Source organism: Loxodonta africana, chromosome 3 (assembly GCF_030014295.1).
Source record: "Loxodonta africana isolate mLoxAfr1 chromosome 3, mLoxAfr1.hap2, whole genome shotgun sequence".
NCBI classification, from domain to species: domain Eukaryota; kingdom Metazoa; phylum Chordata; class Mammalia; order Proboscidea; family Elephantidae; genus Loxodonta; species Loxodonta africana.
The window spans coordinates 2,883,227-2,900,946 of NC_087344.1; the positions used below are offsets into that span (position 1 = coordinate 2,883,227).

At 42.1% G+C, this 17,720-nt stretch overlaps 1 protein-coding gene across 17 annotated transcripts in view; it reads left to right on the forward strand.

Moving 5' to 3' along the window:
• Positions 1–13,612, forward strand: part of LOC104847125 (zinc finger protein OZF-like) — a 181,325-nt gene extending 167,713 nt beyond the window's left edge. For 10 of the 17 annotated variants that reach the window (XM_064280188.1, XM_064280189.1, XM_064280185.1 and 7 more), the window contains 3 exons: positions 6,818–6,944; positions 7,932–8,082; positions 8,444–13,611. In XM_064280188.1, coding sequence (XP_064136258.1) covers positions 6,818–6,944; positions 7,932–8,082; positions 8,444–10,049 — 1,884 coding nt within the window. In that variant the 3' untranslated portion in view covers positions 10,050–13,611. Of the gene's footprint in view, positions 1–6,817; positions 6,945–7,931; positions 8,083–8,443 lie in introns of all 17 variants that reach the window. The other 7 variants (XM_064280193.1, XM_023541237.2, XM_023541234.2 and 4 more) reach the window with 3 other exon arrangements.
• Positions 13,613–17,720: the final 4,108 nt, after the last annotated feature.

The following is a 17,720-nucleotide window of genomic DNA, read 5'->3' on the forward strand; positions in this document are numbered from 1 at the left end:
TGTCCCTGACAGCTCTAGGGGAAGGTCCTTGTCATCAGTCTTCCCTAGGAGAGGAGCTTCTCAGCACAGGTAACGCTGGTCCAAAGAGGGTGCTATTCTCCTGGCTGTTTCTTAGTGTTATGAGGTCCCCATGTCTCTCCTCTCATTTCTTTCTTTTGTATCTCAAAAGAGATTGGTTTAAGACACAATCTTGCAGATTGAGTTCTGCCTCATTAACATAACTTCTGCTAATCCCACCTCATTAACATCGTAGAGGTAGGACTTACAACATACAGGAGAATCACATCAAATGACAAAGTGGTGGACAGTCATACAATACTGGGAATCACGGACTAACCAAGTTGACACATTTTTGGGGGAATCCATAACAATAGATAAGGTTTACTGTAGCCCCGTCTTAACTGTGGGGGATACGTTGCAAGATCCCCATGGATTCCTGAAACTGTGGATGATACCGAGCCCTATATATACACATGGAAACCCTGGTGGTATAGTCATTGAGTGCTGTGGTTGCTAACCAAAAGGTCGGCAGTTCAAATCCACCAGGTGCTCCTTGGAAACTATGGGGCAGTTCTACTCTGTCCTATAGGGTCACTATGAGTTGGAATTGACTTGACAGCAGTGAGGTATATATACACATGTGATGTCTTTGCCCCTCAGCTCAGCCTCACCCCACCCCTCCTGTGCCTCCCACACTTTGGCCCCAAGAACCTACCCAACAGCTTCACCTCCCAGACCTGAGACCCCTGCCCTGCAGCACTGCCCCACCTGCACCTCCACCTTCTCCCCAAGTCCCTGGCCCTGCCCACTGTACCCAGTTCCACACCACGGTCCATCCCCAGACAACACGTTCCATTCTGTGTGCAGAGATTGGCCAAGCCAACCCATCCCCAGAAAAGGAAGACTAGGAGTAAAGGTCTGAGAACTGTGGGGAGCTGGATCCTGGCAGCCCCCCGGCAGATAGGTGTGTGCAGCAGAGCAGTGGCTCCAGCCAAGGCTGGGACTGTGGTTGACTGCAGGTAACTGAAACCACGGAACGGGAAACTGCATATAGGGGGGACTACCGTATTTTCGTTCTGGTTTCTTTCATGATTTTCTTGGTAGTCTGCAGTTTAAATATGTCTAGGTATAGATATTTTGTATTTATCCTGATCGGTGTTATTTCAACTTCTGGATCTGTGGTTTGATTTCTGTCGTTAATTTTGTAAAATTATCAGCCATCGTTAATTTAAATATTATTATTTCTCTTCATTTTCTCTTCTCCTTTTGGTATTTTTATCACCATATGTGACAACTTCTGTTTTAGAGTTCTTGGATATTCTGTTCCCTTTTTTTCTTCCCTTTGCATTTCTGTTTCGGATGTTTCTGTTGACTTATTTTTAGCTCACTGATTCTTTCCTTGACTGTGTCCAATCTATTGCTGATTCTATTAATTACATTCTTCATTTCTGTGATGTTGTTTTTGATTTTTGTTAGACTTTCTCTTTTATTATCCATCTGTTCTTAAATGTAGTCTACTTTTTCCACTGGAGGAGGCCTTATCTTATGAATAATAGTTGTTTTACATGCCCACTCTGATAATTCCAAATTCCCTGTCATATTTAAGTCTGTTTCTGATACTTACTTTGCTTATTTAATCTGTGCTTTTTGTCTTTTAGTTTACCTTTTAATTTTTTGTTGAAAGATGGCCACTAGGATGGTTATAATGTTTTTAGTAAAAGAGTCTAGTTAATTGGCCTTTAGTGTGATGTTTTATGTTTATGTGGCCAGAAGTAGGCTGTGTTTCTTGTAGCTGTGGGTGTGAGGGGTTAAAATTTCAGCTGGGTTTTTTTGTTTTTTTTTTTCTCCCTTCTTGTCTTTGGATTTTGCCAGAGACTTCTTAAATAAGATCTTGAAACTAAATTTGTTTCAGTTTTAATCCCCTTTTATTATTACAGGATCCCTATTGGTATGGTGGTATACGTGTGGGGAGAGAGGAAGCATTCGGTACTCCTAGGATTGGGTTTCAGTCTGTTAGTGAGCCTGATCTTCTCACTTGGCGCCTTCACAACAGCTTCACAGCTCTCCTCTTCTTCCCTTAGATGAGACAGAAATCCTAGATGGAACTGCAGTTGAGTCTTTCCTTATCCCCGTGTCGTGGGTTGAATTGTATCCACCAAAAATAACTTAACTTGGCTATGTCATGATTCCCAGTGTTGTATGACCGTCTCCCGTTTTGCCATCTGCTGTGATTTCCCTGAGCGTTATAAATCCTGTACCACGAAGTTAAGGGGGTGGATTAGTGGCAGTTACGTTGATGAGATCTACAAGATTAGATAGCGTCTTAAGCTGACCTCTTTTGAGACATAAAGGAGAGGAACAAGCAGAGAGATGGGGGACCTCATATCGCCACAAAAACAGCACCGGGAGCAGAGTGCATCCTTTGGACCCAGGGTCCCTGTGCCTGAGAAGCTCCTCAACCAAGGGAAGATTGATGGCAAGGACCTTCCCCCAGAGCTGACAGAGAAGGTCTTCCCTTGGAGCTGATGCCCTGAATTTGGATTTGTGGCGAGAATAAATTTCTCTTTGTTAAAGCCATCCACGTGTGGTATTTCTGTTGCAGAGGTACTAGATGACTAACACCCCAGATCATTTTGACCCTTTTTAAAACCCCCAGTTGGTTAAAGCTCTGGCGAAATAATAGCCTTTGAGGGCAAGCCTTCTTAAGGAGAACAGAATGTTTTGGGTGTATTTCAAAATGGCTCCTTTTCCCTCTCCCTGTTGGAAGCACGAGGGATTTTTTTTTTTTCTCAGTCATCACGATAAGAATCTGCTAGGGCTCCTGGAACTAAAACTCGGGAATGTGGAGGGGGGCTTCCCTGTGACTGGGCATGCTAGTATTTTTTAACTGTGAAGCGGATCTAGAGTGAGTCTCGTGCTGTTAGTCAATTCAGTTTAAGTTTTTCTCCCCCAGTACTGGCTTTGGCAGCAGCTTCTCCTCCAGGGTTTTTTCTTTTGTAGAGTGTCATTCTCTGTATTTGCCTGTCTGTGTCTCTAATTTTGAGGGAAGCATTTTGCCCTATGACTTCAATTCTCTGTTGGATCTGAGAAGAGTTGTTCATTTTCAATTTGTTCAAGATTTTTTCTCATACTGAGGACAGGAATAATAACTTCCAAGCTCCTTGCCAGTCTATAAATGTGGAGTCTTTGGTTTTTTTTCTATCCTTAATATGTGTTTATTTTCATGTTTCTCTATACTTTTTGTTTATGATGCTTTTAATTTTCCAGAGTCCCAATTTATGTTTTAGCCTATTGCTGGTGAGCTTTTCTTCTTTTCAAGGAATGAGCAGTGTTTCTGCCCTCTTCTGGGCTTGCAGATCATTGGACCCCTTTGGATCTTGTGTCTTGTACATTGGGACTTGTTGAAGTTGATGAACATCTGAAATCTATATTGTTTATTTACTGTCCACATCCATAGACTTTATGATCTACGAGCATTTGATTTATTCTATATTTGCTCACTGAGTCTTATCTTGTTTTGTTTTCTTTCAATATATGTAGATGGGCTACTAGATTGCACTGTCTGGATTGTTGTAGCCCTTGAATCACTTATGTCCTATTACCGGCTGGTTTGGGCTGTTACCAGATATATAAGCCTAAGAGTCCTTTCACTGTTCTTGAGTAGGATCTGATTTTGGGTCATCAAGTGTGTGGTGCAGACTGTCACCTATCCACCTAGAGAAGTAGTGGTGATAGTTGTGTGCACCAGATTCTAGTAGCAGCAGGGGTTCACACTCCGGAGGGGGCAGGATGCTGACAGGCTTCCCCCAAGTGCCAGTGAGGCAGGTGTGTCTCTATTCCTAAAGCACTTTGGTGAGTGGGCTCTGCAGCTGTACCTTAGACCCCTAAGGCAGGAGGCTAGGTGGCCTGGGGGGAGCTTCAGCCCCCAGTTCCCTGTTGTGGATCAGTGAGGGCTCTGTTGAATACGCAGAGGTATCAGACCTGGGAAACTTGTCTTTCCAGTAATCCGCTAGAACAATTATAGTCAGATCCCTATCAGAATTGCCTTTGCATTATAATAGCCACCTTGTTCCCTGTAGGGATGAAAGCCCAAGACTGTGGATCACATATGTTTGGCTGGAGCTGGTTCTGTATTTTTAGTCCAATTAGGGAAGGATTTTTGGTCCCTGGGTTTTTTGTAGCTGCTTCTCTCAGGCCAGGAGAATGGGTTAGGAAAAGACCAAAAAAGAAAAGAAAAACCACAGCGCACTTCACTCTCTGGCTCAGGAAATTCGAATGTTAATGAAGCCTCCTGGGAAGGAGGGGGAGAGATCAGATAAATAGGAGAGAGTAGCACCCCGGAATATAAACAAAGTTACTTATCTTGTTTGGTGATGACTGTTTTATCTGAGATTCCCGAGGGGTGTGTAGCCTGTGTGCGTTGGCTGGGTCGAGATTTGCCCCCGAGGGTCAGGCCCGCGTCCCGTGCTTGTGCTGTCTCAGAAGCCGTGATCAGTTCCTCCGCTCCCAGTCCAAAGCCCAGTGCCAAGGTTCCCCGGCTGGGACACCGCACTCCAGGCTCCAGAACCAGTCGCCGCCTCCTGGTGGCTTTTCCTCCTGTCAGCCGCGTCACTACGCTGCCTGCGTGCAGTGGCTGGGCTTCCCCCGAGGTCACTTCCGGGGGCTAGGGTTGCGTCCCGTGTTTGCGCCGTCTCAGGATGCCGTGCTCAGCTCTCCTGTGCCCAGTCTAAAGCCCGGCGCCAAGGTTTCCTGACTGGGACGCTGGCTCCAGGCTCCAAAAACAGTCGCTGCTTCCCCGTGGTTATTCGTTCTCTGTCTTTGTCACTCAGGTCAACTCTTTAGATCTGTGTTTGATGGGCAGGGTTCGGAGATTGTCATGTATGTGATCGATTCACTTGTTTTTCCGAGTCTTTGTTGCAAGAGGGATCCAAGGTAGCTTCTACCTAGTCAGCCATCTTGGCCCCGCCCTTGTCTCTATGAGCATTTGAATATTTCTCTTTTCTTCATTGCTGTATCTGCTGTGCCCAGATATGAAGTAGGCTCTGTGTAAATTTTACCTAAATCATTTTTTTATTAAATGAAGGAGCTGGAGATAAGGACCTTAAGGCAAGTGTTTTGCCTGAGAACACAGATCTTTCCTGGGAGGAAGATCTCAAGGTTGTCTGAATTGAGTAGAGTGTTTCCTTTCTGTCCTTGCCATAGTACCCAGTCAGGCTCTAGATCATTTATGTTGTTACTGCAGAATAACAGCCAGGATAATAACACAAGTGTATGCATATGAACAGAAATGGAGTTGTGAGGAATTTAGACTTCTGGCTCATCTGCATTCTAATTGGGCAACACTGAGCACACAATCAATTATCTCTTAAGTTTCCTGAAGTAACTGTGAACCTATTTCAAATAATGTGTGTTTAATAGAATCATTGTAGCTGGTGTGTAATAGTTTTTCTAAAACCTTTCCCATATTGTAGTTGCTCAATCAATGCAACATTTTATCATTAAAAATATTGTAGTAATGTGTATTACAATTTTTGATGACTTTGAGCAACATAACCTGGCTCCCTGCAATGGAGGAGACTTTTGAATTTTGCTTGGGGATGGAAGTTTGTTTTGACACCATCCTACCAAAAATAACTGGAGATGACCTAGGCAACTCACCCCTGCCCTGACAAGAGAAACATAGCTATCCTGCAGCTGCTCTGATGTTCAGTCCCATTTCAGCATCAGAAGTGTGATATGGTAGTCTTTTGTCTCCTTACTGATGTGGAAGCCAGTCAGGTCTAATCCTTAGTGGGCCCTACAGCCCAGACATGTTCCAGTAGGCCCTACAGTTCCAGACATGAGTGTTCATGCAGTCATATGCTCATATGCCTTTTAGGAGCTTCTGAGGTGAAAAAAAATTGAAGTAGAACCTCCACAGGGCCGGAGTGTAAGTTTCTTAGGATTCTTGGGCAAATTAACTGCTAAACTCTCTGCGCTTAACTTACTTACACAATGGGAATCTTAACCTATTCATCATAGTGAACAAGAGGGCATGCTATTATGGCCTTGGCAGAAATAGGGGATACGTTTGTTCAGTGATATGGTCACTAATAGTTGGCTCAAAAATTTGAGAATTGTGTGGACATCTAGATTGTCATGTTCTGTCTCTCACCTGAGGTCTGCTAACTTTCTAGTTCTCTTGTCTCTTTCCACAGAGTCAGAATGACAGTGCAACTGTGGAGTTATTGAAAAAGTGGTAATAGACATATAAAAATTTATAATTCTTAGATTATCCATTTTTTCGGCAGGTGGTCTTCTCACCTACTGTTGACCTAGGTTGCCTTTTTGTGTGGACCTCTAGACCTCTTATGCCTGGTGAGGGACACAAGGAAGAACTAGCAGTCACTGATTCCTAGTTACTAATATTTCATCTTGCTTCATGTTTTGTTGAGTATTCTGCCAGGTCTTATGGAAGAAGGTGAAATTGTGGAAATAGGTCTTTCATTTGTAGAGAATTTCCCTTGTCTGTGTTCTGGCTGTTCTGGAACATAAATATACCAAGGAATGAGATGGGAATTGGAGTGTCAAACTATGGAGAGAGAAGTTCCATGTGTTAGAATTATTGTTAAACCTATGAGATAGAATGGTAAGAGTCAGGATGTAAATGTAGACTGCAAAAGGAAGAGGTTGATGGGCAAACTCTAGAGTAGAACGTAGAAGCTTCTGTGACCTTTCCATGAATTCTTCATTTCCTGCACTGATAACCTCACTCGAGTCTTCACACACATTGAGAAAGATGATACCTTGCTGATCCAGAATATGTGGGATGTTTTAGGACTCAGTGGTGTTTGAGGATGTGGCCGTGGACTTTACCCAGGAGGAGTTTGCTTTATTGGATTTTGCTCAGAGGAGACTCTACAGAGACGTGATGATGGAAACCTTCAGGAACCTGGTCTCAGTTGGTAAGGAGGACGTCAATTTTCTTAAAATTTTTTTTTTTCTATAATGAATGAATATATTTTACTCATTGCTGATGTTTCACGGTTGGAGTTGAGAATGAGAATATATTGGAACACATGGTGAACATTCACTGCTGTAATGGAGCTTAGTTTGTAGAGTCTTTCCCCTGAAAATGAAAGTCTACCTGTTAAACTGAGTTTGTATTTCTTTTCTGAATATAAGCCTTGACAGTCTTTTAAGTGTTGTAATGGTGCACAGTGGCTTCAGGGATCACTTTGGACTTAGATTTGCGGATTGGTACCTCAGAGTTTTACTGAATTTTTTACAAATTTAAGATGATGTTTTGCTAAAAATAAAGTCATACCAGTTCATCTATAGAGACTCTGGAGCCCAAAGTATTGGTCCAATGTCAGGGAAATGGTGCCGTCCACTGTCTTCCCTCATAATCTGCCATTCCCCGTGAACACCATATCAGTCACATCCATTTATTCTCCCAAGGAGAGGTCTAAGGAGAATGAGGTGCCACAGTGTCAGGAAGCACGAGGGAAGCAAGAATCCTTCGGACGATGAACCCTTGAATAAATCAACGTGAAAAACTCTCCTGGTTTGAGGAGGCTAAACTTCCACATGTACCTGAGCTTTTTTTTTTTTCTTTTTTTTTTTTCTAGTTTCCCTCAGTCTTCTCATAACTTCTGTGTTAATGGAACAGATCTTCCTTGTTTTTTTTTTAACATTACCTATGTGCACATGCATAGTTTGCAGGCCGTTTCTAGTATGTTTTCTAATTACACCATATTTATAATGCTGTCACTTTCAATCATCAAGCAATTATTTTTTAGTAAATTGCATACCTTTTCTGACCATTGCCAAGTCCTGGAAGATCCAAGTGCCTCAAAGTCTTTCTGCGTTCACAGGTGCCTTTTTCCTCATAAAAGTTCCTTACCATTCTGTTTCATGTTGTGATACTCCACTTAAAATTATTGGGTCAGTTTCTCAACAGGTTAGTAAAGGACAAATGGTGTCCAGTGAACATTCAGTAAAGCGATTCATAAAAAGTAACTCCTGGTACTGCATTTTAGGAGACATCTGTGAATTCCATGGCACTGAAGAGCAGCACAACAACCAGGGGAGTTACGTGAGGTGAGTATCATTCATATTAGTGTGAGTAGTACTTGAAGAGAGAGTCTTAAGTTACAGGACATTTATGCTGTATGTTTGTGTGTATAAAACTAGCTCTAAAATTGTGTGTTCACATAATTTTCACAATACTGTATTTTCATAAATGTGAATGAGATCTTGAGTATTGGAAACATTTCACTTGTGTACATTTACCAGAAAGCCCCGTTATTTAGAAATACTGACAGTAATGGACTTGACCTCTATGAGACGATTCAGCCTGTTCAACATGAGATAACTCAGGGCAGTAAACACACACATTTTCTGTGTACTGTACATGAAGTGATAAACTGAATTCTAACAGCATGCTGCCTGTTTTTGACAGAAGTCATACAAATGAGTGCCTCCATGAAAGTAAAGAAGGGAAAGAAGGTAATCAGTGTGGAAAACCTTTCAGCAAGATTCCATACCTTATCAGTCTCAAAAGAATTCCTGCTAGAGAAAATCCTTCTGAACACCGTCAATGTGGAAAAGCTCTCACGAATCCTTCCTCGTTTAAACATCATGTCACATCTCACGCTGGAAGCCATGCCTGTGAGTGTAAGGAGTGTGGAGTGGCCTGCAGTTGTTCCCCTTCCCTAGACACTCAAGTGACAACTCTTACTGGACAGAAAATTGATAAACGTAAGGAATGCGGCATCACCTGTAGTTGTTCCTCATCCCTCATTGCACATATACGAAGTCAAGGTAGAGAGAGGCCTCATGAATGTAAGGAATTTGGGAAAGACTTTGGTCAGTTCTCTGCTCTCATTGAAAATAAAAAAATGCAAAGTGAAAAGCATCCTTATGATGGTAAGGAATATGGAAACACCTTTAGTTCTTCCTCATCCCTCAGTAAATATATTCACAGTGGAGTGAGGCCTTATGAATGTAAGGAATGTGGGAAAGCATTTAGTAAGTCCTCAAAGCTGACTAGCCATATAAGGACTCACAGTGGAGAGCGGCCTCATGAATGTAAGGAATGTGGGAAAGCCTTTAGTTGTGCTTCATCCCTCACTAGACATATAAGAACTCACAGTGGGGAGAGGCCTTATAAATGTAAGGAGTGTGGGAAAGCCTGTAGCCAGTCCTCACACCTAATCAACCATATAAGAACTCACAGTGGAGAGAGGCCTTATGAATGTAAGGAATGTGGGAAAGCATTTAGGTGGTCCTCACACCTCACTACACATATAAGAACTCACACTGGAGAGAGGCCTTACGAATGTAAGGAATGTGGGAAAGCCTTTAGGCGAGCCTCAAACCTAATGAATCACATAAGAACTCACAGTGGAGAGCAGCCTTATGATTGTAAGGAATGTGGGAAATCTTTTTCTGATTCTTCAAGCCTCACTACACATTTAAGAACTCATAGTGGAGAGAGGCCCTATAAATGTAAAGAATGTGGAAAAGCCTTTCGGCAGTCCTCACACCTAATCAACCATATGAGAATTCACAGTGGAGAGAGGCCTTATGAATGTAAGGAATGTGGGAAAGCCTTTAGTCAGTCCTCACACCTAATCAACCACGTAAGAACTCACAGAGGAGAGAGGCCTTATGAATGTAAGGAATGTGGGAAAGCGTTCAGCCGCTACTCAAACCTGACCAACCATATAAGAGCTCACAATGGAGAGCGCCCTTATGAATGTAAGGAATGTGGGAAAGCCTTTAGCCGTTTCTCAAACCTCATCAACCACATAAGAGCTCACAGTGGAGACCGGCCTTACACGTGTAAGGAATGCGGGAAAGCCTTTAGCCAGTCCTCACATCTGATCAACCATATAAGAACTCACAGTGAAGAGTGGCCTTACAGATGTAAGGAATGTGGAAAAGCATTTAGCCAGGCCTCATCTCTCACTCAACATATAAGAACTCACAGTGGAGAGAGACCTAGGAATGTAAGGAATGAGGGAACATCTTCGGTTCTCTCTCTGCCATTGGAAAATACGTGAGAAGGTACACTGATGAGGAATAATACAGTGGATAACACATGACACATCCTGTGAATGTAAAAGAAAGGGAAACCTTCAGTGTCCATCCTTCCTCCGGACTTATGTGATACTTTACACACTGGAGACACTCTGCAACTGTAAGCAAACTGCGTCTTCAGTTGTCATGCATGACTTTGGAGAATAATCAAAATGTTACTTTGGTGCAGAAAAAAAATTTTTTACTTTGGTTCCGTTACAGAAAACTTGTCTATTACAAAATCTTGGTGTCAGACTGTGAGGTTTTTTTGGTTGTTTTTTTAAATCAACTGTTTTTAGTTTTTGTTTATAATTTTTTTCCACATAAAGCAGTATGTTCTCATTGTAGAAAATTTGGTTTTAAAAGAAAATTACAAGGAAAAGCAAAAATCACTTAAAATTTCACCACTCTTGTTATTTTAGGTATTTTGTTTTAGCCTTCCTTGTATGCGAAGCAGTGTTTTCTTAAAGAATCTGGATTATACTCTGTGTTTAGTGTTGAACTTTTTTCCATTGCTTTTCTTAATTATTCTCCACAACTATAATGATCCCTAGTTTACTAATGAGGAAACTGTATGGAAAATTTTTTCAAAATAGTGTCCCTCTGAGATGGTGCTGTGAGAAGTGGGATTTTCATTGAAGGAGGGGTCCCACTGGGGATACATAGAGTTGGTGGACCCGCACAGATCCACAGCCTGACCTAATGCAGTGGAGCATCTGTCCAGCAGAGGCACAGAACCTGTATTTTAAAACAGTCCTGCTTCTGGTAATTTTGTGTTTCAAGGAGCGTGCACTAGGCCAGAGGTTGAGGCTGCAGCTGCTGAAGTGGGCTGTACTGGTGACTGCTGCTCCACCTGGGTGCACAGCTGCTGCAGGGCCTGGAGGTTTATACAGAGCTCCTCTGCCCCACAGTGCAGTGGGATCTTCCTCCTTGATTTCTCGTGTAAAGGGATGGGGAAATGGTGACCACAGGTAGCAAAAGCCTTCAAATAGGCCTCATGTTGACCCAGCAGTTCTCCTTTCAGAATCATTTCTTGGAAATCCTTGGGTACCATAATGGTGTACCTTGATAGTTGTGCTACATTGTAAAAATAGGGAGGGGAAATGGTGTCAGTGTCCAACAGGAACAGAGTTTTTAGATAAATGCCTGGCCACATGTCACAGTGTTGTACTGACACTAAATGAATTTCTGCAGAAAAATTTAGTCCATAGGAGGAGAAGCAATTGTAGCTTAATGTGTGATAGGCCAGATATAAAATATGTACATAATGATGCAGTTTTATTAAAAAAATTTGTGTGTACAGACAAATTAGCCTGTAGCGATCTGTCCCAAAGGCAAGACTAAGTGATTTCTGTACTCCATTTGCTTCTGCCTAACTTGAAAATTGTTTGCTGTCATCCTTCATTACTTTTACGTTTTTCTATATTTAAAAGTATTAATTTGCTTTTGGAATGGACAGTAGTATGTTTTCACAAATGTATCAAGTCATATAACCAGTACCACAATGCAAATACAAAATAGTTCTCTTTTCCTCCACAGAATTCCATCATGCTGCCACTTTTCAGTCATGAATCCCTGGCACCTGCCCATGTACATATGTACATATCATGCTCTATGGAGTTTTTAGATTCTGTCTCCTGTCATTTAGTATAATGAATTTGAGATTCTTTCATGCAGACGGATGTATATATACATTCTGATAGTTTATTCCTTTTTATTGCTGTGTAGTATGTTGTATAGATATTCCACAGTTTGTGTATTCATCAGGTTAAGAATATTTGAATGTCCAGTTTTTCGTTCTTTGTCTTTTTAAATAAAACTGCTATAAGCATCATGCACAACGTTTTAAGTGGACGTAAAGCTTTCATTTTTCTCATCTATATCCCTATGAGTGGGATTGTTGTGTCATGGTAGATGTATGATTACCTTCATAAGAAACTTCCAGCCTGTTTCTCAAAGGGGCTGTGCCGTTTTATATTGCACCAAAAGCCTATAATCCCAGTTGCTGCTAGGATTTGGAGAGGCAGATGTGTTTGCCTCTGGCTTTAGGGGAGGGATTTGGATTGGCAGCTCACCGGACAGACATCCCTGCATTTGTGAGGACAGCATGTTGATGTATCACCTGGATTAGTCCTCAGGTCCGAGTGTATGGAGCTCAGGCTGTGCCACTCCTGCCCGAAGAGAAAGCTGGAGGAAACCTGCAGTGTCAGAATGCTGTGGCTGCAGGAATCCTCCACTGGACAATCCACACAGAGCAAAGTAGGGACAAAGATGCTCTCTCCAGGAGCCTGGCAGGTGATCTCACAGGAACCAGGAATGAAAGCCCCTTCTTCCTGCAATGTCCTTCATTGTCCTGCGTACACTGATGACAGGCAAAGAGAAAAGGTCCAGCTCCATTATCACAGATGAGACAAAAACGGGATACTGCAGCAGAAGCAATAAATTGATAACCAGTACTATGGTTAAAGTGTGGCTTTTGTTGGTTTTCCGTCAGTGATAAACCACCTCCTAGCAATGCCAAAGCTTAGGTCTTGGTGCCCCAACCTCTTTCTCTCGCAGTAGGACCTTAGTGTCTGCCTCTGTGCCTGTTGGCCTCTCCTACCAACTCTGTCTTCTGACACCAACCTACTGAAAATGCAGCTCTTCAGACTAACCAGCCAAAGCAATGTCTGCTCTAACAAGTGAAAGGGCACAGCTCTAGCATGCCAAGTGTGCCCAAGATTGTAGACAGCAGCCAAAATTTTGGGGCCTCCTGGGGTTACCCAGACTTGCAATCAACTGGCTAAAATTTGATTGTTTCCACTACCACCTTGGGTTCAATAATTTGCTAGAATGACGCAGAACCTAGGAAGTGATCTACTTAGAGTTTTAAAATAGTAAACGGGATATAAATCAGGACCAGCATTTAAAGCAGAGCAACACATGCTGAGGTTTGGCAGGGTGTCAAATGTGGAGTTCTCACATCTCAAGCATAGCTTGCTCCTTCCCTCCTACCATGCATCTATGTCTACCACCAGCCAGGAAGTTCAGTGGAACTACAGTGTCTAGTGTGTCATGTAGACATGACTGAATCATTGGTCATATGTTTGAACTCAGTCTTCAGCTGAGTCCCCTTTCTGGAGTTCAGGTATAGGTAGTGATGATACCACACGGTGGGTCTTTTAAGCCCCACACCTTGAATCATCCCTTAAGATATGCTATAAAGTGTGCACTGGCGTCCTCTCTAAAGAGACATTCCAACCCTTCAGGAAGTTATTTGTTTATAGTAATTTTTCACCACACAGGACTGCTTTTATCTTCCCCTTTATTAAGGAGAAAGATATTGGTTATTATGCATCATTAAAAACCAGTTGTTAGCACACCAGCAAGGCTGGCATTAATCCAAAAAACACAAAATAATAAATGTTGGAGAGGCTGCGGAGAGATTGGGACTCTCATACACTGCTGGTGGGAATGTAAAATGGTACAACCACTTTGGAAATCTATCTGGCATTATCTTAAACAGTTAGAAATAGAACTACCATACAACCCAGAAATCCCACTCCTAGGAATATACCCTAGAGATACAAGAGCCTTCATACAAACAGATATATGCACACCCATGTTTATTGCAGCTCTGTTTACAATAGCAAAAAGCTGGAAGCAACCAAGGTGTCCATCAATGGATGAATGGGTAAATAAATTGTGGTATATTCACACAATGGAATACTACGCATCGATAAAGAACAGTGACGAATCTCTGAAACATTTCATAACATGGAGGAACCTGGAAGGCATTATGCTGAGCGAAATGAGTCAGAGGCAAAAGGACAAATATTGTATAAGACCACTATTATAAGATCTTGAGAAATAGTAAACCTGAGAAGAACACATACTTTTGTGGTTACGAGGGGGGGAGGGAGGGAGGGTGGGAGAGGGTTTTTTATAAAAAAAAAAAAAAAAAAAACAGTTGTTAGGAGGATATCATGTTTGTTAGTGGGTTAGTTAACACAAGGGGAACCGTCAATGAAATGTGAACAAATGACCACAACGATGGACTCAAACATACCAAACTCCATGAATCTTAAGTTGCAGGAATTCCAACGCTTTCTTCCCTTATGCAAAAGGTCACCATGAGTCAGCCAACTTGACTGCAATTAACAGCAACATGTATGAGGCAGTGTTTTACATAAACTAACTCAATTAACATTAACACCATTGTCTTAGGCTGGGTTCTCTAGAGAAGCAAAACCAGTACCATATAAATATATAAAGAGAGCAAATACGAAGGTTTTTACCAGCTTCTGCAGTCTGAAATTGCTCGAACGTGAAATCAGGATGCATTGGTAATTACTGGAGACAGGAATGCGAAAATTGGAAACGATGAAGAAGGATCAGTAGTTGGAAAACATGGCCTTGGTGATATAAATGATGCTGGAGATCACATCATAGAATTTTGCAAGACCAACGACTTCATTGCAAATACCTTTTTTCAACAATGTAAACAGCAACTATACACGTGGACCTCGCCAGATGAAATACACAGGAATCAAATTGGCTAAATCTGAGGAGACAATAGAAAAGCTCAATATCATCAGTCAGAACAAGGCCAGGTGCCAGCTGTGGAACAGATTGTCAATTGCTCATACGTGCATTTAAGTGGAAACTGAAGAAAATTAGAACAAGTACACAAGAGCCAAAACACAATCTTGAATATATCCCACTTGAATTTAGAGACCGTCTTCAAGAATAGATTTGACACATTGACACTAATGACCAAAGACCAGATGAGTTTTTTAATGACATCAAGAACATCATAATGAAGAAAGGAAAGAAAGAAAAGACCAAAATGTATGTCAGAAGAGACTCTCAAACTTGCTCTTGAATGTCAAGCAGCTAAAGCAAAAGGAAGACCTGATGAAGTAAAGGAACTAAACAGAAGATTTCAAAGGGCAGCTCAAGAAGACAAACTATTATAATGACAAGTGCAAAGAGCTGGAGATAGAAAACCAAAAGGGAAGAACACGCTCTGTGTTTCTCAAGTGGAAAGAACTGAAGAAAAAATTCAAGCCTTGAGTTGCAATAGTGAAGGATTCTATGGGGAAAATGTTAAGCCATGCAGGACGCATCAAAAGAAGATGGAAGGAATACACAGTCATTATACCAAAAAGAATTGGTCGACGTTCAGCCATTTCAAGACATAGCATATGGTCAGGAACCAGTGGTACTGAAGGAAGAAGTCCAAGCTGTACTGAAGGCATTGATGAAAAATAAAGCTTCAGGAATTGATGGGATATCAACTGAGATGTTTCAACAAACAGATGCTACACTGGAAGTGCTCACTTGTCTATGCCAAGAAATTTGGAAGACAGCTACCTAGCAACCAACTGGAAGAGATCTATATTCCTATTCCCAAGAAAGGTGATCCAACCAAATGCAGAAGTTATCAAACAATATCAGTATCACACACAAGCAAAATTTTGCTGGAGGTCATTCAAAAAAGTGGCTGCAGCAGTATTTGACAGGGAACTGCCAGAAATTCAGGCCGGATTCAGAAGAGGTCGAGGAACCAGGTATCATTGCTGATGTCAGATGGATCCTGGCTGAAAGCAGAGAATACCAAAATGATGTTTGCCTGTGTTTTATTGGCTATGCAAAGGCATTCAGCTATGAGGATCATAAAAAATTACAAATAACAGTGCAAAGAATGGGAATTTCAGAACACTTTATTTTGTTCATGAGAAGCCTATCCATAGGTCAACAGGCAGCTGTTTGAACAGAACAAGGGGATGATGTGTGGTTTAAAGTAAGGAAATGTGTGCATCAGAGGTGTATCCTTTCATCATACCCACTCAATCTGTATGCTGAACAAATAATCAGAGAAGCTGGACTATATGAAGAACGGGGCATCAGGATTGGAGAAAGACTCACTAACAGTCTTCATTCTGCAGATGACACAACCTTGCTTGCTGAAAGTGGAGCGGACTTGAAGCACTTACAGATGAAAATTAAAAAACACAGCCTTCAGAATGTATTACACCTCAACATAAAAGAAAAATCCTCACAACGGGACCAGTAAGCAACACCATGATAAACAGAAGTTGTCAAGGATTTCATTTTACTTGGATCCACAATCATCACCCATGGAAACAGCAGTCAAGAAATGAAATGACGCATTGCATTGGGCAAATCTGCTGCTAAGGGTCTGTTTAAAGTGTGGAAAAGCAAAGGTGTCACCTTGAAGACTAAGGTGCACCTGACCCAAACCATGGTATTTTCAATCGCATCATATCCATGTGAAGCTGGACGATGAATAAGGAAAACTACGGAAGAATTGATGTTTTTGAATTGTTTTGGTGAAGAATATTGAATATACCACGGACTACCAAAAGAATGAACAAATCTGTCTTGGAAGAAGTGCAACCAGAATGCTCCTTGGAAACAGGATAGCAAGACTTCATCTCACATACTTTGGACATGTTGTCAGGAGGGATCAGTCCCTGGAGAAGAACATCATGCTTGGTAAAATACAGGGTAGGTGGAAAAAAGGAAGACCCTCAATGAGATGGATTGACACAGTGGCTGCAACAATGCATTCAAGCATAACGATTGTGAGGATCGTTCAGGACCGGGCAGTGTTTCATTCTGTGGTACACAGTGTCACTGTGAGTCAGAACCGACTCCACAGCACCTAACAACAACAGAGATTTATATCAAGGAAATGGCTCAGGCAGCTGTAGAGGCTGCAGTGTCCCAAGTCTGTGGATAAGGAAAGAGGCTTCTGATTCACGGAGCCGCAGGGGCTGACAAACCCAGGATCAGTAGGCCAGAGAGCAAGGCTGTTGCTCACTGGCAGTGAAGATCGACGGATCCCAAGATTGGCAGGCAAGACTGCAGGCAAGCTGCTAGCTCCAGTCCCAGCAACTGGAGGTGGGACAAACAGGAGCCAGCTGCAGGATCCAGAACAAACAAAGCCCTGGCAAGTAGAGAATGAAGAGCATGGTGGTGGAGGGTGAAGAGATGAAGGCTGAGGAGGGCAGTGAATCATCGAAGGCTCTGCCCCCACCAGTACCGACTCACACCAGATCCCATCATGGCGGTGAACACATCAAATCTCAACAGGGATGATCACAACATTATACGACTGCCAAAACACTGAGAATCATGGCCCAGCCGAGTCAACACACAATCTTAACCATCACAACAATTAATTCTCAGCTATCTCTATAAGGGAGATACTTCTTGTGGGACTTTATTTTAAAGAGAGATGCTCAAGTTTAAATGGATAAGCTCATTTAGTTTATTGCAAAGTAGCCATACCACGAGGCACACAGGTAAGTCCACAAGACATGCATTTAGGACAAAAGAATGGGGATGATGAAACATGAGTTCATTCGTTAGTCCTAATCTTTAGATTTCAGGCATTTAGCTTTTTAATGAGTGGTGTGAGGGAGGCTTGAACACAGTTATGCTCAGCAGAGGTCTCTTGTAGCTGGGGTCCAGGTCAGCAGCTACAAGCACAGTCTCAGTTTTTGTTTCTGATTTGGTTTCAGTCTTCTGAGAAGTTAGAAGAGTTGTTCTGCATCGTATCTTTGCTCGTGTGGTCTCAAGTCCAGGGTTTACATAAGATTTTCTTCTTTGGAGTTGCACCGTAACGGCCAAAGGATGTTAATGTC